This window comes from Neopelma chrysocephalum, unplaced genomic scaffold (assembly GCF_003984885.1).
Source record: "Neopelma chrysocephalum unplaced genomic scaffold, ASM398488v2 Primary Assembly neopelma1_22, whole genome shotgun sequence".
NCBI classification, from domain to species: Eukaryota; Metazoa; Chordata; class Aves; order Passeriformes; family Pipridae; genus Neopelma; species Neopelma chrysocephalum.
In genome coordinates this window covers 28,725,255-28,751,805 of record NW_020897689.1, presented here as the reverse complement: position 1 = coordinate 28,751,805, position 26,551 = coordinate 28,725,255, and the positions used below count along the sequence as shown (strand labels likewise).

Genomic DNA, 26,551 nt, shown 5'->3' with positions numbered 1-26,551 from the left:
CAGAGCAGCCATAATTTTGGGAGGCATACTGGAGTGATCATAGATATATTATTAAAGATAAAAAATAAATTTAAGTACACCTGCTTGTAAGTATTAGATGTGAAATCCATTAAGTGTAGTAAAAGCAACCCAGGAAGCCTAAGAAATGACGGGAAAGCAACGTCACATTATGGCCACTGTACTCACTTTCTGCACAATGTCAATGCTTCTGAAATTTAAGAGCAAAAGGTGCTTGTGAGGAAAAACAAAGCAAAGAAACACCAACAAACCAAACCCAAAGCAACCGAACAAAAACTTTCTTTACTTTTAGAGAAAGAACAAAAGGCCTTTAACCCCTTTTCAGTCAGACCCCCAACACAATAGGGATTAGTATAACTTTTTACTGTATGAATTCCCTTTTTGCTTCCCTATACATTCAGTGATTTACAATTCTGTCCCAAAGGACAGTGATAAAAGTGGCCAATGCTTTACCTGGAGAACATTCCTAGCTAAAAAAAAAAATTTTAAAACATGTTCTTAAGTATTCTAAATTACTTATGTAGGTGATGGTTTTCTGGTATCCAGATGCAGGTGAAATAATAGACACCAAAATAAATTATGATTTTTTCCTGCAAAATGAGTAAGACTAAATAAATAACTTTCCAAAATTGTTAGATTTGTCAGAAAGGACACTCTGAGTATCAATAAAATTCTATTTTATTCATTTATGTACAGAAAAACCCCTTGAAGCTAAACTTTTAGATATGGGAAAAAAACTGATGAAGAGTTAATTCTCTGTATTCTTCCATCCATCTAGATCACTAAGTTTTATAATATGCTTCCTGGTAACATTTCCCTGAGAAAATCTTGAGGAAAAAAAACCACAAGAACCAGTAATGTCTTTTTTATTAAAATACCTCTTAAAATACTCATCATCATAAAATACACTGAATGTTGTTGCTGTATGACATTTGCGTACACACAACACTTACAGCAAACTCTAGGCAGCATCAAGAATTACAAAAATAAGGCAAGCCCCAGAAGGTGTGCATCCTCACTACCTCCTCTCAGGCCACTACACATATAAGCATGTTTACATTTTTATGCCATTCCCCACAGTGTTTCCTGGACACCTGTTTGGTCAGTCCTCCCGTCCCTCCTGCTCCCCTTGACTTGACCTCACAGTGAAAATTCTGATGATGAAAATGGAGGCGGTGTCAGATCCGTGGGGCAGCAGGTGCTGACAGAAACATCAGCGCTGTTTCTCCCTCAAGAAGATTTTGAGCTACCACAGTATTCCAAATAATTTAAGACTGCAAAAATCCAGAGCATGCTAATGACCTGCAGCAATGCTTGCTTACTATGTATCTTCTATCTCAGTCAGGAATGATGATGCATCACCCTCCAGCTACAAACAGTCACAGCTACTCTAACATATTCTTCTCCATTCATTTTAAGAAACTCTAGCAGAAGAAAAGATAACATGAATTGTCAAATATAGGAAGAACAACTCCTCCATGATAAGCTAAATTTTTCTATTCACGTCTATGACCTTTTATCACTTAATTGCAAGTTTAAAGTACAAAGACATTCCATTATCCACTAGTTCAAAACAATAACATTCATCTTTCAAGTACTTTTTTATAGCTGAGAAAGACACTGAAGAAAGTAACATTATTTAACAAGAGTAGATTTTTATTATTATTATTATTATTACTTCATCTTACTGAAAGAACTGTATAATGAGAAAAATTGAAAAAAACATTCAGGCAAACTTTTCAACAAAATAAATGTAAAACGACTGCTTTCATTTGTACATGGTACAGATAGACATGTGTGACTAGAAAACAGTTTAATCCCTCTAGACTGAGGTTAGTGAGAGAAAAATGAATAGTCAAATTCTTTTTTATATGTGCATATGCATATATGCATAAAAAAATTCAAGGAGTTAAAACCTACATCATTATAAATACCAAAAGCTGATCATTAACTACTCATAGACTCTATTCTTGTACTTAGTACCATTATCAGTGGAGCCCTTAACTGGGTCATAGTAACTGCTATGTAACTGTCAACATATAAAAACTTTTACTTAGAAAAATGGACAATGTTCTTAACTCAGAGCATTCTAACTTTGCCTTTGCAGACGCATATTCCCTTCTTCATTGACAAGATTTCATGGGGAAAAAAATTAATAACATTTTGAAATAAATATTCTCAGCAAACTACTAAAAGGGAACATGCTTGCTGCCAGCTGCTCAGCTGTAACACTTGCTCATTCATGGAATTTCATTCTTCTTTGTTCCTTCAGTCATTAAATCCATCATAACCTTTCATGTTTCCTTTACTGGACTGAACGTTCAGGGCGTAAGCAACCCTAGAGAACAGTGCAAAAGGCGGGAGATGCAACTGCACTTAACAGCTTTATTTTGGAATCTAAGAGAAGACTGAAAAAATTACTTTGTTTAACACATAAATTATGCAACATAAGCCCAAATGTACTTGCAATAGCAGGGCAAATGCAACTTGGAAGAAAAGTGTCCCTACACAGTGTTTTGTTGGGCAGCCCTTCTAAGAAGTTAGGATTTTATCCATGACAGCCCATGCACTGAAGAGAAAGCATGAATTTTTCTTTTTCCCCAAATACCACTTTCACAATAGAAAGCAAAGCTCAAAAACTGGAAGATCATAAAGGTAAAAAGCAAAACCAGAAACCAAAGCCCCAAGAAAGAGCCCCTAAAGAACAACCACCCCCCCTCCAACCTAGCAGCCATTTATTTACTTGTTGAACTTAGATAATGGAAATCTCATTACCATATTCTTAATGTTTCCCTACTCTAACCTACAAGATATATTCTGAAAACCAGTATAGTCAATACTTTCAAATCAAAGGAAAACAATCAGAACAGCAATGATGAGCATGACTGTACCATTCGAGCAGAAATAAAGAAAAATAAGTTTAAAACATAGTTTTTAAACATCTACTAGTTAGCCTCGTTTATGTGAACTTAAAAAAAAAAAGAAAAAAAGGTTTTCAGATTTTATACATCTTTTTTTTCAACCAGGTGCATTTAATTGCAACCAGCAGGCACTCCACCAAAACGCGGTATTTGCAATCCCTGACTCTTTAACTGAGAGAGATTACTTTGGCCTTAGTATCGCTATATTACAATTTTCCTGCTTCAAAACATGCAGTTCATACATTTTACAGTTTTGCTGCCATAGTCGATGCATTCTGGCCCGATACACTCACAGCAGGCGTTGTGAAACCACCGGTATTTGGAAGCTCCCATGGACTCGCAAGAGATCTTGCACTGATGTATTGACATGCAGTCATCAAAATACACCACAGTACACATGTGTTCTAAACCAAGAGGGGGGAAAAAATTGATTTAAAAGGTCTTAAAATATTTTTAAAGGTTAGGTAAAAATTAATTAAACGTGCAGCTTTAGAAGTAGGATTGCAAATAAGCATGACTATGAGGCATAAGAAAAAAAAGGTGACAGTAAAAGCAGAGAGGAGAGGCAGAGAGTCAAGGTACAACTTATCAACTTCAAATTTTCAGCACCTACAACTCAACTTCTTGTCTGTTCTCCTTCTTCTTCTTCTTACTTCTACAGTCATAGGCAAGAATGTTTTTGGGTTTTGTCCCTCAGTTGTGAGGGATGCCTTCTAAAGCATAAGGATGGGCTATGCCAAAATAATAAGCAGGCATGTGTCCTCTGAAGGTAATATGCTACTAGGAAAACCCTCAGGTTTAGGTAAGTTATTTAAAAAACACAAACCCCACTTATTTAGGTATAAATATTTCCTCCTCCCCCCTCCAAACTCCACAATACTCTTCAGCCATCTTAAGCCACAAGTCTGAGACTCCTGTTTTCCTCAACATGAAACTGCACACTTTTTTCTTTTTTTTTTAGCAACACCACCAGCTTCACTAAGATTAAGAAACCCCTTCTGCCTAAGTGTTGACTTCATGCTTTTAACATCCATGCAATTACTTGAAATGCCATGAAGTTTGGTGTTGCAACCTCAAACTGGAGCTGAGGAATTCACCGGAATTATAAAACAAAAACATTCCTCCCCTCCCCCCACTCCAGTCTACTTCCAATTCTCCATGCTGACAGATTCTACCAGCTTTCTTCTGTGCTGACCAGGTGATTACACCATAAAATTTTGTTCATCCTCCAAAGGACTGTTACATAACCTTTACCCCCGCATAACTTGGTACATTTTGGGAAAAGCGCAACTGGCAGCTGCCTGCAAACATGAACATCTCACTCACACGTCAGACCGACTTGTCAGCGGGAGAAGTCAACAGGCTTTCTAGCCTATTGCTGCTTATGGTGCATCCAGTAGAAACATACTGATCTATGTTCTGATGTGGATTAGAAAAATGTAATCCAAACATAAATGGTAAATCAAGACAGTGGATTTGTTGGGGTTTTTTTTGAATGATTATGGAGATATGAAGAAGGGTGAGTAACTGAAGGACTTTCAGATCAGTGCAGTAGTTAACCACAGTGTTCATTCAGTCTCTTATCTGTGATACCAGAACCTCCCCTTTAAAGTATTGGTGCCCCATAGATTAGCAGCCTCAACAGTATGTATAACTCATGGCAAGCTCTGAAGGTGAGGTTCCAAAGCTGAGTTGAGGCCAGGAAGGCCTCCATCACCTTACAAATCATCAGATCTATGCAGTCAGTTTCCCTAGTACCAACAATCTCCATGGTGCCCATGCTTTTTGGGCACATGACAAGGGACAACACAACATACAGGGGAGCACAATGTACCCAAGAGCTTTTCTGTGGATGCATCCTCCTCCTTGACATCTGGAAACCCTGCCTACCCTTTTCAGAACTGTCACTTGTTAAAACATGTATGAGGGACTCTGACCACTGTCAAACTATTTTGCTAGTACCAAAACAGCTGCAAGAGGGTCAGAGTGCTGCCAGTGCTGCAAGTGCTGCCAGCCCACTGAAAGCAACAGAGTATTCACTGCCTTCATCAGGTTCCAAACTGCTGTACACATCTTGCAGATGCCATATACAGTGCAACAGGCAATGGGGATCTTAGGGAGGAAATGCAGACCCGTGGCTGAAGCAGTTTCTGCTCCCAGAAAAGCAGTGCTGGAAGTAAAGCTGTGGTTGTCCAAGAAATCTTGCAGTACCTGAAGTACTGCTGGAAATGTCAATAAAATGCACTATGGCTGTGTAAGTCCTGTCCCATTCTTGGCATTTCTATTTCTATAAGCCTTCATAATAAAGCCTGAGGCACAGCAACCAGAGGAAGAGAGTTTTCAGAGAACAAAACCTCTGCCTAAAACCAACCGACATATCTACAGCTTTAAGTAAGTAAAATTTATTCACAAAGGACAAAAGAGCTAAATAGAAGCATATGCTAAGGTACCACGTGCACAGAGTGATAGGAATACACCTAAAGCACTCAGCCAAAGCTGAAAAGTAGTAGGGAGATGCAGCCACCACAACCAGAGGCCAAACAGCAGCTCCATCTTTTATAGAGAATGCACAAGGACTTGGCAATATTTTATCACCAGTGGCAAAAAGCTCAGATTGCCAGGGTCCCAAGAAGGACCCATTCCCAGGAGGCCCAGACATTTCCAGGAATCTGTTCCTGTCACGTATCACAGGAAGTTTTCAGTGGAAGGGTAGGGGTGAGAAAGTAGAGGCAAGTCTCCAGGCAACATTCCTCATGTCCTATCAGTCATCTAGTTCAGTGCTGGGGTGCAAGCACAGGAACCTTACAGAAGCCTCTGTAGGACATTACTCCTACAATTTATACCCTCTTGCTTAATCTCATTTCACTCTTTTGATACCTTTTTAGTAGTTTTCTACTGAAACTTTACTACCTTATTACCTTAATATACCTTATTTATATATTCCATATGTAGGGTCAGTCCTAGAAGGTGTCAGCTGGAGGCACAGAGCCTCTGCCCCCAAACAGGCAATCCTGGCTAATCCAGAAATATTTCTTCCTGCAAAATCAGCTTTTGAGATGCCATCCACCTGACTGATCTAGTCTCTGGATCAGCCTGAGAAGGCAAAATGACTCATGGCTATCTCTGGATAGCAGTGAAACAGCTCTTTAAAGGAAGCAGAGTCCTCTCCAAAGGATTGCCAGAAGTGCCCACTACTATCTATTGATCACTGCACTCTAATTTGCAACACACAAGGGAAAGCCCACGGGAGGTCAGGAAAACTGTGCACACTCTGAGGTGTGAGAGCTGCTTCCAGCGCGCTTACAGGCTGTCTTCACGCCAGAGAATGTCCAGTCCCCTCTGTGTAAGGAGACATCTGTGTTCACCTTCATGTCAACCTCATCTGTGACAGCCTCGTCAGTGTTAGCACTGGTTGAGAAGTCCTGGTATAGCCCAGCTCATCAGCTAATGCCTGCTGAAACTTGAAATAAACTTCCTGGGTAAGAAGAGCCTGTGATTTCCAGGATGTAAAGATCAATGGCACTGAACTGAGAGACTGAAGACATCTCTCAGGTAAATGAGGCCGGAGGAGCAGCAGCACCTGACCCTCAACTCTGACAAAACCAGGTGACATCAGTCAATGAGACCGGTCTCATTAACCACTCTTGCAGGACCAAAACAGGAACCAAAGCCAGAACTCTACCTTATTACAGTGGCAGCAGCAACCAAGGACAATAATCTTGACTAACTGGAGAGTGGAGAAGAAAGTTTATTTCCACCTGCACACAAGCCAAGAGGATTAGGTCCTAGAGGACTGGTACAAAAACACTGTGAAGGGGAGAGAGTAGACTGTACATGGCAGACCAGAGCCAGCAGTAGGCCTGTCTGGTTCCCAGCAGCTCTCGTGAGCAGCTGAAGGACATGCTCCAACTGCTTCTGAAGTCTCACTCACCGAGAGACCTGCCAGGTCTGAACGAGTCAGATTGGGCAGGGTGAACTTTGTTCGTCATGGGACACTACTGGTCTCCTCCTCAGCAGCCTCTGTGTCCATGTAGAGGTTGAATTACTGAAAGCAGGAGAGTTCCTCATCTTAAGTATTAAATTCTGCTTTACAGGCTGAAGAAACAGAGTTACACAGGGGAAAAAATACATACCTACATGTTCAGCTGGGACCCCAGAGTGTTTAAACTGTTTCACAAACCTAATTACAGACTCATCACTGGGCTCCCTCAGTGTAGATAAAAACAATGTTACTTAGTGCAGTAACAGCTTTCTCATTTGCATTTTGCCAATTTTCACACACTAAGGGCCACAAACTACTGCTGTGGGGAGAGAGAAGGATGCAGCAGCAAACATTTTTTTTCCAAAACATGCATTTCTCAATCTTTTTCTCCTCACAACTCATACTCAGCGAAGGGTTGTGTAGGAGAAACAACAATCAAGTCTAAATTAAAAATGACCAGACGAAACTATCAGGCTTTGCTATAAAACTGTCTGTATTGGTGTAATATGGAGGAATTTAGCAACTCAGAATATCAAACAATTCAGTTATTGTAAGTTAAGGAGAAATGCCTACCTATGGGTTGAACAAACCTTCACAGTGAATGACAATTCGCTTGCTGTATGTGACCTTTGAATTTAAACATGCTATGTAAATTCAGCTGTCTGCTGGTCAGTTTATTTGTAGCTCTAAAAGGTCTTTAAAAAGGTAACTATCCATCCAGCTGTCATACCATTTTATCATAGAATGGCCTGGGTTGGAAGGGACCTTAAAGATCATCTAGTTCCAACCCCTCTTCCGTGGCAGGGGACATCTTCCACAAAAAAAACCCCAACAACTAGTCAAGTGCAGTAGTGGGAAGGGGGGGAAGAGAGAATGAGGAGATCAATCTGTAACTATGAACAATCAATTGAGATAAACCCACTAGCTTTGGACAAGGCAATTTTATGTCAATCAGAACTTATAAAAAGAAACATTTCTACAGAGGTAGATGCCACTTTACTGGATTTCTAGCTCTCCTCTATGTGGCTTGCACTGAAAGGAAGCAGAAATGCAGAGCAGACACTATCCTCTGTGTCACCAAGCAGCGTAAGTCAGAAACCCGTAATTACAACCCAGATTTCGTTTTATCAATTGCCAAAAGATTATCTAGTTCCCCTCTCTCTCTTGCCAACATCCTGTCATCATCTGAAACAACTAAGCTTATTTAAACATCTAAACTCACACTTTAGAGCTCTGAGGGTATCAGCTAAAAGTAAAGCAAAATGAATAAAGTACAAATGTAGCTCTACATTAATACTCATCACAGTCCTCTCTGAAGTAGTGGTGCAAGTGCCAGAAACAACTGATACGAAGATCTACAGCAGCTCCAGCAGTGCACACATGACTGTGGCAGCTAAAACATTAAAAGTCAATTCACAGGAGGAAAGGAAAGACACTCATTAAGAAAATAACAGGGAAGTTCAAAGTCTGTTGGCTGGGCTCACAATAGGCTGGGGTGAGAAAGGAATGCTTTATATCCCACCACCCCCCTCCTCCTGGATCTACAGACACCTTCTGGGGGCTGGTGGCTTCACGCCACTCAGGCACAAAGCTCGTGGATTCCTGTGGCTGGTGCTGCTTTTCCTGGAGCTCACCCAGAACTGCATTGAGCAAGTCTGGCACCCTGGGACAGCTTAATGGCAATCCCTGCATGAACGCGCGCTGAAATTAAAATCAGAGCTGTGTTACAGAACACGTGACAAGAGGTACTTGTAAGCAGAATCTTTCAGAATTTTGGGATGTATTCTAGAAGACAGTACAGAGACTACAGTCCCCCTACCAAAATCTACCTCTCATTAGCCCCTCTCCCTTTACACGCCATGCAATAGGCTGCTGCCAGCACACCATGTTGGAGTGAAGCATGCAAGGAGCCACAAAGTGGAGGAGACACAGCACTGTAAAGAAAACACAAGGCATCTGTGTTTCTGCTCACAGGAATATTCTTTCAAATCCCTGACTGTCACAGCCCTGAAGACAACTTCTGAGCGAGTCACCTTAAGGACGTCTCTCTTTGCAAGATCTGCCTTTAGGCAGCACTTCTGAGGAGAAGGAAAAGTTAAAGAGATGGTCTGTTTCTCCCACTGCAGAGTATGCTTGTATTTACTGCCACTGAGCACACACACATACACACACACAGACCCACCCTCTCTTTCAGTGGTTCTTCTAACATTTACTAGCTTGTTAAACCACAGTGACCCAGTTGTGTGACTGAACTTTGCATGGGCAGAAGCCATCAGGCTCCAGCAACTTCCTAGGCTCCCTTGCTGTGCCCATGCTCACAGGGCTCTTTACCCTATGACCTACTACCCCTCCACTTTTTGTTTACTGCTTCCCCAATGAACCCACCAAAATGTATTAAAAACAATGACACCTCATGGCTCACAAAACACTCAGCACAATTCCCCAGTTGTCCTGCTTCCACCATAATAAATGTTAAACTGACCAAGCCAAGAGCTAATTTTTCTTTACACCTTCTCTGTTCTCAATGCTCAAATCATCCATGTTTTTGTAAGCAAAGTTTAATATGACTTGTGAGAAAGCAGGGCACTACAAAGTTATCTACATTGTGACCAAGAAAAGAGACTCCTCAATAAGTTTACATATTTATCCAAGTATAGGATGTGGAAAGTAATTTTCTACCTTTTCCAGTTCTTCACTGGCCACTAAGATGGAGGAGGCAAAGCCAATCATTACAAGAACAGCTCTGACATTTATTTCTGTTTTAAGTTTCTGCTGAGGCCTGAAAGCCAGTGGCATTTGTTAACTATTTCCAAATATAACTAAATATAACTGTTGTTTTTGGACTGTCATCATTCCAGTGAAAGCTCTCTCAGCCTAATCTCTAAAACATTCTTAGTAAATGAAATGAAGGAGACTTTTGACTAAGAAAAAACTGCAGTGTTATGTATTTGTGTTGTTAAAACTGCTCCACACCCTTGAGATGCAATTCAAATTCCAAGTTTAATCCAAAACTATCATTAGCCCATCCTGTTGGTATGGTAGTAAAGGACAGCCATCTGGGCTGCAGTACCTAAGTACAGTGTACTAAAGTACTACAGTGTACTACTGTACTAAAGACTGTACTAAACATAATTTTTTTCCCAAGTATAATTTACAACTTTAAGTACTGTAGTGTTTGCACACGGGGCTTTTTGAGGCTTGCCGTTTTAAATGGCTTTTTACATTACTCTCCAATAATGGTGAGCAAGCATTTTAATAACATCAAAGACATATGAATGAGATGCTTTCTGACCATCTGGTTTCCCAGTTCTGGAATTAATTTATTTTTCTAACGTGCCTTAACCAAAGGAAATTAGAGAAGTTGCCATTATGGTTCCATTTAATCAACAGCAATCCTACTCAGAAACACAACTAGGTCAAAGGTTCACCTCGGCATGGAAAAACAGCATGTCCATTAATTAGGGTATCTTTTATTGATAGGATAAAAGAGGCATCACAACTGCAACATATGGGGTTACCAACATTTAAAGTGTGTGTTGGGAAGGAAGCATAGCATTAATTGCACTAATAAAACAAATCAGATGCTCTTTTTCCCCTATTAAGAAGCAACTTCATTATGAACTGTTTATGAGGTTCTTTTAAGTGTGATGTAATTATTTGCAGGGAAAAATGTTTCAGGTTCAGTATGGAAACCAAGAAACAGTATTTTTCTCAAGCCACCTTTCATACTACCTCTCATTTTCTCCCTCAGCAAACACTATTCTGAAGTCTGTCCTCTAAACTGAAGGTAAGAATATAAAAAAAATCATATAGAATAAGAGGAATGAGTCTGTAAATTGAACTCCCACCACCAAATTGCTTATTTTCGATATAATCTGTCACTTTTCCTTCCTCAGTCTTTCTCTTACTTAGGTTTACTATTAATCCTGCATTTTGTACAAACCATCCTTCTAAAGATTTCAAGTTATGCCAGCTCAGGTGAAAGCAGTAAGCAACTACTTCAGACAGTCACATGCCATAAGCTGTTATTTCTCAAACCTCTGAAGCTATGTTTCAGTTGCCTGCCTCTGCACTGCTGTATGATTTGGATTCAGGTTCTGGCCTGTCCCATCTCCTAAACTACAGGTAACTCCTTCCAGGTCAAAGAACGTACCTTGCTAGTGCACATGAAGTAACATGAACAAACTGCCTCATGCCACAGGAGGAAATACAGAGATAAACTCACGTGGTTCAGTGTCTCCTAAGATCATCAGTCACTTTAACACCATCTTCCATGTTCCTCAACATTTTTCCTCACTCCTTTTGTTACGTTATCCTCAAAATAAGGCTGAATCTTTCACACTTTTTTTATGGGAAAAGAAGAAGCAAGCACAGAGAAGCACAGAATATGCACCGAGAAGGCTCCTGGAGGAGATGAGAAGAAATGCTAGGAATTTAGACACTACACTCATTACCTTTGTCACTAGAGTAAGGTGTGTGGACATTGTTGTTTGGAACAGAGACATTCTGATGCTGTGGCTGATTCACTGTTTCTAAAAAAGAAACGAGGTTCTCGTGGTGTGACAGTTCTTCTGCCACAGGGAAGGAAACAATATTCCAGTTCAGCTGAGTATCCCCTTCTGTCAGTGCCCGGAAAAGGGAAGGAATTGGTTCATGCAACTCCTCGACAGTGCTCTTGGACGTTGGTGGTGTGTCACTGTAATTGCGAGGATTGCACATACCTGCAGATGAACAAAACAGTAAGTTACATGAAACTCCCTAAACTCTTATTCTTTAAACAGGCAGGTATTTAGAAAATTTAAATTGCCTTTTTTTTTTTCTGAACAGAACAGAATCTTTTCATATATACCCCACTCTTAACCCAATAGCAGAAAACCACCAAATACAACAGGATGAACTTCCCATAATGGCAGGTTTCAGATCTCTCAGACTTCCACAACACACACCTGTGACTTGTGAAAAGAAAAACCTCTTCTAAACAGCACTTTGCTTCCCCTTTAATGCTAGTATTACAGCTTAGAAAATAAAGAGTTCAATGGAAGGTTTGTTTTCCCTGGGAGAAGAGACAAAGCACAGTATAATCAATCCTAGCATAAATCTGGAATGAAAACTTAGGACTGAACAAAGGTAGTATCTTGACAAGTCCTGAGGTACACGAAACTTTTGATCACAGTTCAAGTATTCCATCTCATCTGCTGCAGCAGTGCACTAGATCTTTTTAGTCGTCTGCCAGAGATGCAAAGATCACTATCAGGAGGGAGCATGAGTCTGAATTACTTTACCTGTGTAGAGACAGCCGAGATGAACCTCATTTCGCAACTTATCTGGAGGGGTCACTACAGGTAAAATGCTTATTTCCAGGTTACTCCTTCCTTATTTTTCAATGTCTTCTGCAGTCTCTTTTTTGAAACCTTGTAATTTTTTTTGTTTTGCCAGATTCTACAAAATGTTTTTGTGATATGCAATGCCAGTGCCAGTTTTTCATTAACCATTTAAACACTAACATGTCTAGCAATGAAACTGATTGAAACTTGATTTAATCCAAATATTGAAAGAACCAAGATTAAAAAGAAAAGTTGTATCTGCATGGGTACTTAAGCCCAGGAGCCAATAAAAAACTCTATTAGAAGTCACCCGGCAAGAGGCAGACAAATGCATTTTCCTCATGTACATCTGGATATTGTTTGGGTATTTTCACAGACACAGTTTTAGACAGCTACAGCTGCAAAGCACACCAATTCTTGAAGCGTAAAAGTGATATGGGACATAAATGTTCAAAGTCTACCTCCCCACACAACCAGAGAAACACCTCCTACCTCGCAGATCCACTAGGACTCCAGCTTCAGAAATAACTGTGTTCGACTAGAGCCTTATACAAACCCACAATCTTCTCAACCTAAGTAGGTGGATTTCCATAATGAACAAAGCAGAGGGAAGTTTGTCCATGATGATTAGCATGAGATCTGGCAAATCTTAAGCAAGTAGTTAGCATTACCAGCATTTAATAATAGAAACACCATGAGACAGTCTGCTCCTAGAAAAAGGTGAGCCAAGTACTGGGTAAGAAAAAAAAAATAAGCCTCCCTTCCAAACAACATCAGGTCACATTAAAAAATAATTCCACTTAAACAAACTTCCTACTGTAAATGATTATTTTCCTACTCCTCTCAGCTGGGTTTGTTCTTCATGGACCTTCCTGGACTTATTGCTTTAACAAAAAATTTCTATCCCTGCATTATCACCTTTTAGTAAGCACTAATATTAACCATACGTTAGTAGGCACTGTATTAACCATATAATTCTAATAAAGGATGCCCACTTGAAAATCAATTAGGAAGCTATCAAAGCAGGTAAGAGTTTTATACAGATACACGGAGGGATTTATAATTTAGTTGGTGTCATTGTATTAATGTTGTGAAATGGAAACCACTGAGCCTTTCTAGAGGCTCCTTCTGTCAGGTTGGATTAAGAAAAAAATTTCATTGATAAGAAGGACACACAGGGAAAAAAAATCCTGCAGAATGTGCACGTTTGTGTGCATATCAATACAGTATGAAAATATTATCTTAAGATGGCACCAAGAAACCATCACTCATAGTTTAATGGGTAAATGCTCATCCACAAAGATCCTTCCCTCTTACTGTTTTTAAAGGCATTTTATTATAATAGTCATATTTTTATATAGGAATTATTATAAAATAGCGGCTTTGGCTAAAATGAAAATAAAGTTTAACTTATGAGCAACTGGTAAGGATGAAACATGTATACACTACTGCTTTGGAATGGATGAGAAGATGCAGAAATGGGCTACCGAAATGATGGAAGCAGACAGGCCTTTACAAGAGGGACTAAAAGAGCTTAACTCAAAGGAAGGAGAGACCTGTTGCTGTTCTCTTTCCTCCAGTGTCTTTTTCCCTGTCCGAGAAGCGAGAGAACATTCACACAAAATATGAGGGCATCAACTGAGCATCTCTAAAGTAGGTAGGGTAGGGTAGGAGGTAATTCCTGACCTCAGGGCAGACATGACCTGAAAGACACAAAATCTATCTGCTTTTACATTAGACATGATCAGCTTATAAAGAAACTTAAATATCAGCTCAAGTATCATCAAAGAACTGGCTCTAGGAAGCCAAGTATAGTGTGCTTTCCTGTTTGCTTATTTGAATAAGGCTACAGCAAGGATGACCCTACACTGAAGACGAGAAGAATAGGATCATGCCATAGAAACAATGAGATCTGAGAGACCCACAGGACCATCGGGAGATGTTTTAGTTTATTCAGTGCTTGGAAATTGAACCTGAAACCTTGTTAACTCCTTTCCTGGAAAATACTATGAGGAAGAACAGCAGAACGGTGAGCCATCTGCAGATTTATAAAAAAAGTTTGTGTGTGGACTTCACTTTTTTACTTCACAATCCCAAGAGGTAGGTTCTTCCTCTCCCTAGAGACTGGCACACAAGCCTTGCTTGCTACAGCAGATGATGGTTCTATACCAGGGAAATAACCTACTATCCTACTCCTCATCCCTATGACTGAAGATGACAACAGCGCACTTCAGTACTGCATTACGAAAAATTTGATGACCCTGGAAGGGCAAAAGGGAAAAAAAAGGGGATATGTATAGATACATATTTCACTTCTTAAGGAGCCCAAGATGAAACAGAAAAAACAGACTCTAAGGCCTCTTTCTAAATGTATCCTCCACAGGTGCAGTGTATCCTTCACAGGTGCAGGGGCTGAAAACACTTTATGCCACTGGGAAGAATCACACATGTACAGGACCATGCCACCATGCTGCTTACTGCAAGACACTAAAGCAAAGCTAAGCTAGCCAGAACCAAGCAAAACAGGGATGTCAGAAAGCAGATTCACATCATTCTGGAACAGGAGAAGCAATAGACTGCACTGAAAATGGGCATTTTGACACTAATAACCTTCATGAATTCAGAGAAAACCCACCAGGAAAAGCTGAGAGCAGGTACAACACTCAAGATGCATCCCTTTCATGGAAGCCAAGATTTTGAGTGGCATCACAGGAAGACTTACAGCAACCACACGAGGATGAAGCTTTAATTAAATTTAAATCATAAGACAGAACATCCAGTCTCCTTAAGCAGGAGCAGCGTCCACTTGTAAATGGGCACTCTGAACACCACCTGTTAGTGGCAATGTGTTCTTGTTAAGACTATCATCTAGTCCTACAGTAAGACCTTGTCTGCTTCTTTTTTACCCTCCACAAAGAGGTCTTTTTTCAAGAATGGTGAAAACACTGGGCTCTGCCTATTTACTACTAGTCCCAGCTCAAACCTAAAACTGCCCCTGTGCAGTACCTGTTAATACACTTTGCAGGTAGAAACCTTCACACAGCATCCAACCCCACAAAGCAGGCACTGTCTAGTTTCCTCAAGGTGACAATTCAAAATGGAGTTTTTTGTTAGAGAGTGTCAGCTATGATGACATTAACCAGGCAAAACCTGGACTACTGCCACTTCCCACTCCACAGAGCAGATACAGCCTTCAAATGTTGGATCTCCACAGTAATTTATTCTGTATCCACAAAATGAGCTGTAAAATGTTTAAAGCACAGATGCTGTCACAATGTTTTACTTCTATTTTAAGACTGTGAGCTCAGCATGTGGCAGGAGAAACCAACGTAAAAAAAGAAGAAAATTTAAAAAAAGAAAGCAAACTTACCAACGCAGTCACAGCACTCATCCCAAAGTGTGCCCAGGCAGAGCATGCACTCCTTACAGCAGGAACAGTTCCCTTCCCCAGGGCGGCACTGACACAGCTCCTGGAAACAACAGGCATTCATTACACTGCAGCAATCCCAGATGTAAAAGAACTACACAACAGAGCAATTCTTCCTCAAGCCGCAACTCCAATTAGGGCATTAAAAAAGCTTAGTGCACTAATACAGCGAGTAAACGGTAAAATAGCTCCAGCCAAAGAGCAGATCCAGCCTACGAAAGGATCTTTTGCAAGTTTGCCCTTCTTTTTTTTTTTAAAGGTGACATTCTGAAGACAAATCTGAAGTTAGCATTTAAAAGAGAAAAAAATCCTATTATGGGAAAGGTGTGTGCCCTTCTGTGTATGCCTGAATCTACAAGTTCTTTGGATGTTCTTCCCATCACAACTGGAAATTCAAAGAGGGGTGTTTCTTTATATATAAATAGTGAGCCCACATTATAATTTAGTCAAAAAAGAAAGTAACTATAAGCCTGACATGCATACTCAGGATATACACGATGTCTACCATCCCATCTATGCATGGATTCTAAAAGGAACTTACTCAGTTAAGTCATTTGATAATGGGATTTTCTGCGTCTCTGAATGCCTGTTACACACTGGTCTCCATTTGCAATATTAGTGACCAGATTACTCCTGCCCCAGGTCCAGCTAATTAATTTTTGCTATTATGAAAACAACCCTATGCTTCCTCCCCTCAAATCGACACCTTGGGATACTTCCAAGACTTCTAGAGACTCTAGAAAGCGAAGTGGCATAGACACATATTTTCCTTTGATTTTCTTTTATTAAGCTAAAAAGGTGAAAAAGGCATGGAAGCAAAAAGACATCTTCATACTACCTAAACCCAAAGGCACTGGTTTAGCAGTCCTGCTGGAGACATACACTGGTGGTCCTCAAAGCATGGAAATAGCCTATGTGGATGAAGGAAATTTAAAAACCAGGCGGTCTCCTTCCGTCTAGTTTAAATCCATACTAGTAATTCCAGTTTGGCCAAAAGACTGTGGCTACATGACAATAATTCACACACTTGAATTACATCATAGTGTGAAACATGGACAGCCAAGAAGTCACTTTGGTTGTCCTGTCTAAGAATTTGGTTTTGATGACGTCTGTCTAACTATCATGTTACATGCAATTGGTGAGAAAATAAAATCCCATTACTGGAAACACTGACCATGGGATCCTTCCCACCCCGTCTTTACTGGAAGGGCCATTGGCAAATCTCCCAGGCAGGGGAGAAGACGATGCCCATCCCCACTCTTTGATCCCATTCTCCAGAGACAGGGGAGGGACACACTGCAGTGTGGTCAGGAGATGCATATGAACAGGAGGGAAGGGCAGGAAAGTGGTTTGGTTTGAAATTCTCCTATCCCGGAGTCACCACCCATGGTTCCACCTCTGGTAACCACAGCTGAGTCAGGGACACCACTCCTTACAGGCAGACACCCACATCACCCGTTAAGTGAGGTTTCTTTTTGAAGCACCTTGGGAAGAAGCTGATGGGACAAAATTTCATTTCTTAAATAATTCTTTGCTTGCAATTGTTAATAAGCCTCAGGTAGCAGAGAAAGGAGGCATATTTATACCAAGTGTCAGGAGTATGTTTGCTAGGCAAGGCAAGGCACGGCACAGATATGCACCTGATTGTGTACAACCCCTGTCTCTCCTTACTCTGCAAAACTGGCAATTGCAAATATCTGGGGCCTGTTGAGTTGCACAGGGATCACCCCTTGCTCACACCAACTCACAGGGGCCCACAGAAGACCAAGAAGTGCATTTCGGACAGAGAGCCCAGAAGGCTGGGGACAGGCCTTCAGAATACAGCAAATGAAGCTGCAAAGCTCCCAGTTCTGGAATAAAACTGAACAAACACCAAAATGTGCTGCAGCCATGCTACAATTTACTAATGCAGTATAAATTCATTGATTCCTTATTATTCCCCTCACTTTACCCCAGATCCCAAATCTTCTTGAAGCCAGCAAAGAAACAAAATGCACCTACTATTGCTTGTGCTACATAATGCTAAGAAACAGTCACCTGCATAGTTTAATGTGAATTGTTTGCCCCGCTGACTGATCAAGAGTGAACTCCTGCTCCACACACATTTCTGCAATATGCAGACTTCGTAAGTATTGAATTTTTACTTACAGAGAGGAAAACTACCAAGGTTTTTTACTTTTTCATCCTCAAAATTTATAAATGGCACCTATTACTATGCTGTTTCTAAGAGAAAGATGAAAACCAGGCTCATTAATAAAATACACACATTTTTCCACAAGAGGAAACACCACAAACTTAGAAAGATGACTTATGTGAATGAATGATGTGTTTCTAAAATATTTATCTTACCGTTCAATAAACAGATTTTGTCAGTCTTTAGAATAAAAAGCTTGAATAAAACAACTTTAAAAATAACCATGAGTACTGTTACCTTGGCCAGAGAATAATATTAATATATATTAGCATTAAATATGTCCTATTTATTTATTCTTCAACAGTAAAACCGGGCAAACAACTTTATACTTATTAAAAACACCAACAAGCCAGGACGTGGGAGGAGGCAATTCTCCATAAACTATTACATGTAACATATGAATTGAAGCCAGAAAATTCACTAAACTTGTTTCAGTTTTATAGAAGAGTGTTCTCAGAGAATTAAATGTAACTTTAATTCTGCACTTGCAACATATTAACAAAAAATTCTGCTTAGCATCTGTTTGTGTAAGCACTGTCCTGGGGATAGTGTCATTACACTTACCAGTATTTTAACAAGTTTGTTTTTATAGGAAGGGCTTATGAGCAATGTAAATTTTTTGTTTTAATTATTATTTATTTATTTCAGACTTGGAGGGAGATGAGGGAAGAAAGAACAACCTAATTAATTAGTCTTCCACCTCTTCAGGGCAAAAACTGTATGTTCTTTCATATATGTGTTTGCACATACATGGTTTCCCTAACCACTTTTGAGTCCTTCTGCCTGACTCATACACACTGGATACTGGTACAGGATACATCTTTTTAAAAGAATGCTTACACGAGACGTGGGTGAAGAGAGGCAGAATGAGAAACGTTCCTTGTTGATAGCTGGGGGTGGTGAGGTGTCAGTCAAGAAAATATTACTCATAAGTCAACTTGGCAAATTTGCAAGCTGAACTACTGAAGGTGCATTGGAGAATCTATTTTGCTAGGCAAGAAATAAGCCTCACAATCTAAAAATACAGCATTAAATAGGAAGCAGGCATGTTTGTGCAATAAATATACTTCTGCTCCAGAGACCAAACAAAGGTTTTTACGAGATATTTAACATCTGCATTTTTTTCAAAGCTTTCTTGGAATGATAGAGACTATTTTCTTAGTGCATGGAGAAGCAGGACCTGAAGGCATTGGAAATATCTCTGCAAACTGGAAGGGGGAGTGCAAGAAAAAGAGCTAGCTTTTTTTTTCCTATAACAGTTTAATAACAGAAAATCTCCTGGAAGCAAACCAGCCAGAGCTGTTTTGTTAACCCAACTGCGTTACGTACATACACGCTGAAAGCAATTTTTAGATGCCTAAGCCCTGAAGTTAAGGAGTGGCATTTATTTCATACCACAGGGTTAAAAAGTCTTGGAAATCCTTTCAGGCTGACAAGTTTGTACACACGATTAACAGGAGGCAAAGAAGACAAAGACAAAAAGAGATTTTAAATCGGAACAACACTGCAGCAGCTGAGGTGGCTCCAGGTATGTGGCGTTTGGGAGAGAAAACCCTGGAAAACAACCCCTCCTCAGAAGGATCGGAAATCCATGCCTGAATTATAGCACCATCTGTTTCCTACACACAGCAGTAGTTTAAAGAACTGTTGCAGATGAGAGAGCAAAGCTCAGCTTCCTGCCCAGCACGGACATCCCACCCCAGCCTAGCTCCTGCAGGTAGCTCTGTGCCACAAGAACCAACCTGGGACTCGCCTCAAACCCATTTGCTATGAACAATTGTGGGAACGTCCCATCCTAGAAGTTTCTGCCTTCAAGGATTTCCTCCATGTTGCAAGGACACAATATATGCCTCCACTCCGCCCAGTGAGTGTAACTGGCCTTTTCATCTTCTCCACACATGGAAACAACCCCCGCTTCCAAGTCAACAACAGATGTGCCACAGTAAATACTGCAACACGCACATCGTGTGCAGCCAGGGCTTGGTGGCCCACCTGAAAAGCAAGGCAACAGGCATTTATTGACTCCAACGCCCCAATCCCATCTTCACAGGAAGGAGCTATGTCCAGAGCCTTCAAAGGAACTAAGTTTGTGGACCCACTCACTGCACTCCCAAGTCTTCACACAACTCCTTCAACAACTATAGGAAACCACAGTTTCTTTGTGAAGGCTGAACTTATGCAGAGAGATGCCTCAAGCTATTTTCTTACAGTTCTTTGCTTACAGAAAAAAGAGAAACACCAATGAAGCTAGAGCCTCAAGATGTAAAGGGAAAGCTGAATCCATGTGAGTTGTTGATCTCATGCACTGTTCTGGATCTAACAAAATAAATATTTATGTAGGGACCACCCTTAAGCAGAGCAGCTTTTAAGGAGTAGCAGTAATGACTGTAGTGACTTCTAGCCATGCTGGCAAAAATATTTATGTTAACCGTATGCTTTTTGAGAGAGCAGGTTTCTTGTCTCATTATGTCTCTAGGACAGACAGCCTCACTTTCTGCACACAGATGCAGATGACAAACATCCACAATTTGTTTGCTCTCCCAGTTGTCTCCAAGTGGCATTATCTTGGTTTCAAGACATGGATTTTGCTCAACTTGAACAGTGATAAAAGTCGGTGAAGGAAAAACGTCACGTGATAGTCAAGCAATCTCACTAAACATAGTATTTATTTTTACGTTCAGATTTTTCCAGAAGAGTTTAGAGGGGGAAAAATACATAGATATAGTCTACTGGCATACTTCTCCAGGAAATAACATGCACTTCAAATAGCAGTGCAGTGCTTCTGCCACAACAGTGCTGAAGATTTAAAACAAACAAACAAAAAAAGCCAAGAAGAAAGATGACAATTGCTTTAAGTCAAAGCTTTAGGATACTTCATATCCACAATCAGACTAGTCTGACTTGATCTGTTCTTCTGTAAAGAATGAATACTGACTGGTAAGTCAGGCCCGTTTGCAGGAAGACAGCAGCCAGACAGTGGAAATGAACAGTGTAATTCCCCTGCAATAGCACACAACTCACATGGCCTGGGCTACTTCAGGGTCTCAGAGAATTGCATATGATTTGGATTTTAGGGAAATGCTTTAAAAAGGGACTCCATATCACCCGTACAAAGTAAGAGAGAACACATCTACCAGTGGTCTCTCTGCATGCACAGGGCTCTGTTGTCACAGAGATGCCAACATAATCCAAATTGTGTGCACAACTGATAAGCACAGTTGTGTGAGCCACCTCCATGCAGTGCTGAGTCTCAGCCATTTATTGACAGCTGAGTAAGGACTCCAGTAGCACTAACTTCGCTCCTCCTGGGCTGTACTTTATTCAGACTAGCTCATAAAAATAAAGTCTGTCTCAAACGTGACTGGATAAAAAATGATTACTTGGGAAGGAGATGTCTGTGCTTTAATGGATGGTGGACTCCATCACTGGCACCAGAAAAGGAGACACTACATCTTCCCTGTTCTCCCCTTTGCTTACAGAGAAATAAGTAGCAGACCAACAGCTTCCAGGACCAAAATCCAGCATCTGAACCAACAGCTTTCCCCCGAATCAACATATCTGTAGCATTTACTATTTAAGTGCCTTGTACATCCAATGCCATAATTAGCATGTTACTTCTTAAAGATTTCAATCCTAGAGGTGATTTAAAAAAATGCAAGAGAAGGGACTTATAAGCACATCAGTTTGTCACAGTGCACAATGTACAACACGCCAACAAAACCACTGGTTTGAAAGGGTAAAAATCAGAAGCCTTTTTTTGTGCTCCTGTATTTAACAACTCCACAGACTGTGGTGGGGCTAGAATAAGCAGAATTTTTTTTATATATATTTAAAGCAATGACAGTGCAGAAGCCAGAGAGTTCAGCCTACAGCCACTCTGTTCCACAGGATGGATTTGTGAATCTGGCAAGTATTTTTATTTGTAAACCAGACAAATTTTAAACAGAAGTCAATAAAATGAAGTAAACATGGAAATGCCTCAGGCCACTTCTGCGCCTCTTTTCAGGCTGTGACCATGCATTTACAGTAAGCATTTGCACGTTACTGCCATACGACATTTGTGCTCTCTGCTATTGTTTTTCCAATCTACAAAGAGGCAGAAGGAAACAGTTTCTTTTAAAGAAGCTGCAACTGACCACATGAAGCCTCCTTTTTTTCAATCTGGAGTCAAGAAGAGTGCTCTATATACCATATAAATAAATACTTCATAGTTACCAGAACTGCTTGCCATTTTGCTGGAAAAGGCCCTTTTGCTCTGCTGCACACCATACCCCTTGACTCCTGCTCTAAGAAGAACAACCTGGTCTCAGTCTGTTTTTTGCACTGCAGACACACATACAGTGTGAGTCAAAAGCAGCATCTGGATTTGAGTTTAACATCCATTTCCTACCAGTTCAACTCATAAGTATTTGGTTCAGTTTTTAGGCATCTTTTAATTGACTGTACAAACCTGATGTTATAGAGATCATGAGGCATCAACTCCTGACCCTCTGCCTGAGATTTAAGAAAGTGGACAAATTGCAAGTTAAGGGGAACATCTCAGACAGATACGGGAAGACTATAAGCTTTGAACATCTGAACTCCTGGTATTGCAGATAATCTTCTTAAAAAATTACTGTTGCCCAGAGCAACCCTTCTAATAAAATGTCTCTTTCAAATTGCTGCTTATTCATAATAATCACTAATAAAGAAGAAAGAGATTGAAAACTAACAGTGTAACTCATAGTGGCTTCTACACAATAACCCAGCAACCATTGTCCTTGGCTTGAAAAAGTTTCCATTACAAAAAAGACACATGCCCACATAAACATGCACTTAGTATCATCTATCTCTATAGAATAAATGGTTGTTAATCTGCACTTTATATGGGCAAGAGACCAGATTAACTTCTTTAAAGAGACACTACTTAATATAAAATACCAGTTATTTGTATAACTGGATCTTTTCAAGACACAGCTTCGGAACTGTTTCTTGAACACTCAAAAGCAAAGAAAGAAAACATGACTTTACCTGTATCAGACATTTACTGACGTCACTGGCACAGAGAGCCTTATTGCAGCCTGTTGATGACTGGATCCACAGCAGGAACAGAAGGACAGTGACCGTGGGCGCCGTGATGTACTGTGACCTCATGTTTCCTGCAGGTGAGCAATTTTCACAAGTACTTGAACCAGCACTAAAATAAAAACTAGCAACTGAAAAGGCTATTGGAACACAAGCTAAATCCTACTTCCCTTCCCCCCTTGCAATTCCTTCAATAAAGATGAGTATTTTAAAAAAAGGTCAAATTGGGGTGCTTAACAACAAACCCAGCCCCTCCTCCACCAGCTAATTTGTTAATTAAAAGCTTTCTGCTATTGCACCTTTGGATTACAATTGCCACAAATTTAAGGTGAACAATCTCAAGTTTGCAATATCAAATATGATACCCTATAAGCAGCAATGCTAAAAAAATGCCTCAGATGAGAAAACCCACCAATGAAGACCTAACTCTGTAAATACCTAAAGTAGACAGATTGGTTTCATGTAGTATCTCCTCAGGCTACAGGTACACACAGGTGTCTAGGACCAAAGACATACAGCAACGTTTTATGACAAAGTAAGTTGCCCTGCGATCTTTAATGCAGACAGGCAGCTGTTTTCACACTGACAGTTAGATGTCATATAGGCTTTCAACTGAATCACAGTTGTTAACTTCTTTTTTTTTCTTAAAAAAATACAGACAGCAACATTAAAAAAGAAAAGAGTATCAGACACTGAACAACACAACTTTCAAGAGTCATGCAAGTGACTGAAGCCAACTTGAGACAACGAGCATCTGCTACTTCAAACAGACAGAGGAACTGGGTTTGTTCAAAGCATTCCACCTTTCTCCCTTTGTGAAATCCCAGCCTTTCGGCAGGTGGTATTTGTGACAAACGTGTCACGATTAGCAGCGTGCCGCTGAGTTTTTCCTTATGCTTAGCATTTGAACTCAGTCGAAAGAGGACCCTATTGCACTAGGCATTGTACCAATACATAATAAAAGGCAGCCCATGTTTGGGCAAGCTTACAGTGAGCCTGTATTGTTCTCCTAAGAGAGAAAAAAAATGCTAATGGGGCACTGGATTTCTTTCTTTTGGTATCTAGAAATGTTTTTATGTTTTATGAATTAAAACCCCCAACAGTTGCTCAATGAGCAATATCCAAACACAAAAAAGTAGAAAACCAAGCCAACACGTAAAGAAGGCACGATCTGGACATTTAAGGCCTGTGTTCGATTAGTTTTTCTTACAATGGTTATTAAATGCCTGTGAGCCTCGCTGTGCTGGGCACACTGCCATCTGTACCCAAGCAGGGTTGGGGGGACCCCCCTGCAAGACCGGGGGGCACGCACAGAGAACACGGGATCTTTCCACTCAGCTGGGGGTCACCGCTCACCCTTCCAGCTACCCGGAGTCAAGAAAGTTTCCTTCCAGCGGGAGCCGCCGGCCCAGACCCGGCGGGAGCCAAGGCAAGCACGCTGCTTGGCGAGAGAAGGGATCCCGGTGTGCTCCCCCGCATCCCGTGCCGACCAGGGGCTGCGTCACATAAAGAGTCCGGCGGAGCGGAGTCAGAGCGATGCCATGTCCCCGCGCACCCGCTCGGATGCGCTGCCGTCCCCGGTGCCCGCTCCCCGGCCTCCCCCCGTCGCTCCAGTTCCGTTTCACCCACCGCCTCTTCCCCCCAGACTTTTATCCGGCGTGGCGTCCCGCCGGAGCGGTACCCCCGCCGGCCATCCCTCCGCTCCCGCAGCCCATCCTGGGGGCATCGGCTCAGCATCGCTCTCCCTCACCGCCGGGATCGCTCCCGGGGCGGAAAACACCCGAAACTTCCCCTCCGGCCGATCGACCCGCGCTCGGCTTCCGAGAGGCCCGGGCCCCAAAGATGGCACTTCCAGGGGCCGAGAAGCCGGTGACAGGGAGGGGGATGTGGGAGAGCACCCCCCGCCGAAGCTGCCCGGGGCAGGCGGGGCCCCGCAAGGGGAGCGGGTCGCCTCCTCCTTCTCCTCCGGCAGGCACGCAGGCAGCACGGCGGCCGCGCCGAGCTGCACCGAAACTTTCCTGCCACAAAGCAGCAGCCACGGCTCCACAGCTGCCTCCTCCTCCTCCTCCTCCCCGGCCACCGGCTCCATCCCCCCGCGCCCCCCGCCCGCTCCCCCGGCGGCGCTCACCGGGCGGCGCCGCGGGCCGGGCACCCCGCGCTCCGCAGGCGGCTCTCGCTGCTCCGGAGGCGGCGGCGGCAGCAACCCCGCGGCTCGTCCCACTGCTCCCCCCTCGGCCGCAGGCAGCGCTGAGGCGGCGGCCTCCCATCATCGCCCCGCCTCGGGGCACCGTCAGGCGCCGGGACCCTCCCCCCGGGACCCTCCGCCCCGGCGGGCGGCGGCTGCGCGGAGCCGGGCGGGAGGAGGAGGACGAGGAGGAGGAGGAGGTTCGGGGGCCGGTGGATGGAGCTGCGCGCCAGACCGTGCCTAGCGGGACGGGACCGGGGGGGGACACGGCCAGGCGCCTGCCTCGGAGGGGCTTCTTCCCGGTAGAACAACCCCCCGCAACCCGAGTGCGGGCAGGGAGGAACTCGAGGGTCCTGTACCGAGGGGAGGCAGACCGGGGGAGCCGGGGCGAGAGGAGCGGGCGCGGGGGTCTCGCCGAGAGGCTGCAGAGGGGAGCAGAGCGGAGGGCGCTCAGGGCAGCAGCCCCGCGCCGGAGGGCTGCGGGCAAGGAGGGAGACGGGAGAGAGAACCGGGGGGCGCTGCCGCTGGAAGCGCCAGGACCAGCCTGCCGAAGCGCCAGCGGGGAACTCGAGCCCCGTGATGAACTTCCCGAAGCCTGAGAACGAGCAGGTGCCCGGGGAAGGGCAGGCACATCTGGACAGCCTCGCCCAGGACCTCAAAAACACGGCTGTTCAGCGGCTTTATCCTCCTACGTGCCAAGCTCCAAGGGAGCAAGGAAACAAGTTTGGTCCCTAGAAGAAAAACACGGGAGGAACCTGGCTTGGTACCCAGAAAGAGCAGTCCCCGGGCTTCCCAGGAGACGGCTAGACCCTGGAGAGGGAAACCGGACCACCGCCCCAACGAGCTACTGTTATATTTCGTCTCACCCCTCCTTCCCCCCTCACAGCTCCCGCCATCGTGTTCGAGGGAAATCCACTGCAGGGTGTCCTTAAACAACACACGAGGTATCATCTCACAGAGTAAACTTGAAAAAAAAAAAAAAAGAAAAAAGGACTGTAACAAACCCTGGTTTCAAATAAAGAAGCCATCAAATCAAAGTTCATTATCTAAGGGGCTGAAACATTTGGAGCAGCTACAATTTTACGAAGAAGCTGCAATTGAAAAATTCTGTTTCACATACCCCAATACTAGGAAATTGTCTCTCATTGTAAAGATGCAGGCTAATGCTAAAAAACGTCTTCAGATTTCCTTTTAAGATAGTATACTGCCAAAATACTTTTATTGTTTCCTGCATCCCAAGTATTTTTGTCACCACCAGCTTGTTTTCTAACACAACCGACACTCCTGCAACCCAGTTTATCTTTTCTTTCTGCAAAACTTGTAATTATTCCTATCTCATACTTTTCCCACTTCCAGCCATATGTTACTTTTTACTACTCTAATAAGTATCTGGTGGAAGTAACTTGTATCCACTTACTAATTGTTAACACCTTGCA

General features: G+C 42.3%; 1 protein-coding gene across 2 annotated transcripts; it reads right to left on the bottom strand.

Annotated features, from left to right (window-relative positions):
* Positions 1 to 867: 867 nt before the first annotated feature.
* Positions 868 to 25,215, bottom strand: TWSG1 (twisted gastrulation BMP signaling modulator 1). Of its 2 annotated transcripts, none has more exons than XM_027676529.1 (5): positions 25,059 to 25,215; positions 22,877 to 23,004; positions 15,616 to 15,715; positions 11,376 to 11,642; positions 868 to 3,343 (listed from the first exon to the last, which is right to left on the bottom strand). In XM_027676529.1, exons 1-5 carry the CDS (start codon positions 25,198 to 25,200, stop codon positions 3,162 to 3,164), a joined length of 819 nt encoding a protein of 272 aa, XP_027532330.1. In that variant the 5' UTR covers positions 25,201 to 25,215; the 3' UTR covers positions 868 to 3,161. The 2 variants fall into 2 exon arrangements, with proteins under 2 accessions (XP_027532330.1, XP_027532339.1); XM_027676538.1 differs by lacking the exon at positions 25,059 to 25,215 and adding an exon at positions 23,369 to 23,965.
* Between the last annotated feature and the right edge of the window lie 1,336 nt (positions 25,216 to 26,551).

What these genes read in the sequence shown, in the direction of transcription:
- TWSG1 (XM_027676529.1), bottom strand. Translation starts at nt 25,200, where the DNA reads ATGATGGGAGGCCGCCGCCTCAGCGCTGCCTGCGGCCGAGGGGGGAGC. An exon ending in TCAGTAAATGTCTGATACAG is followed by an intron (nt 15,716 to 22,876) that starts GTAAAGTCATGT and finishes TGTTGTTTCCAG; the next exon opens with GAGCTGTGTCAGTGCCGCCC. An exon ending in ACCTTACTCTAGTGACAAAG is followed by an intron (nt 3,344 to 11,375) that starts GTAATGAGTGTA and finishes CTCTTGGTTTAG; the next exon opens with AACACATGTGTACTGTGGTG.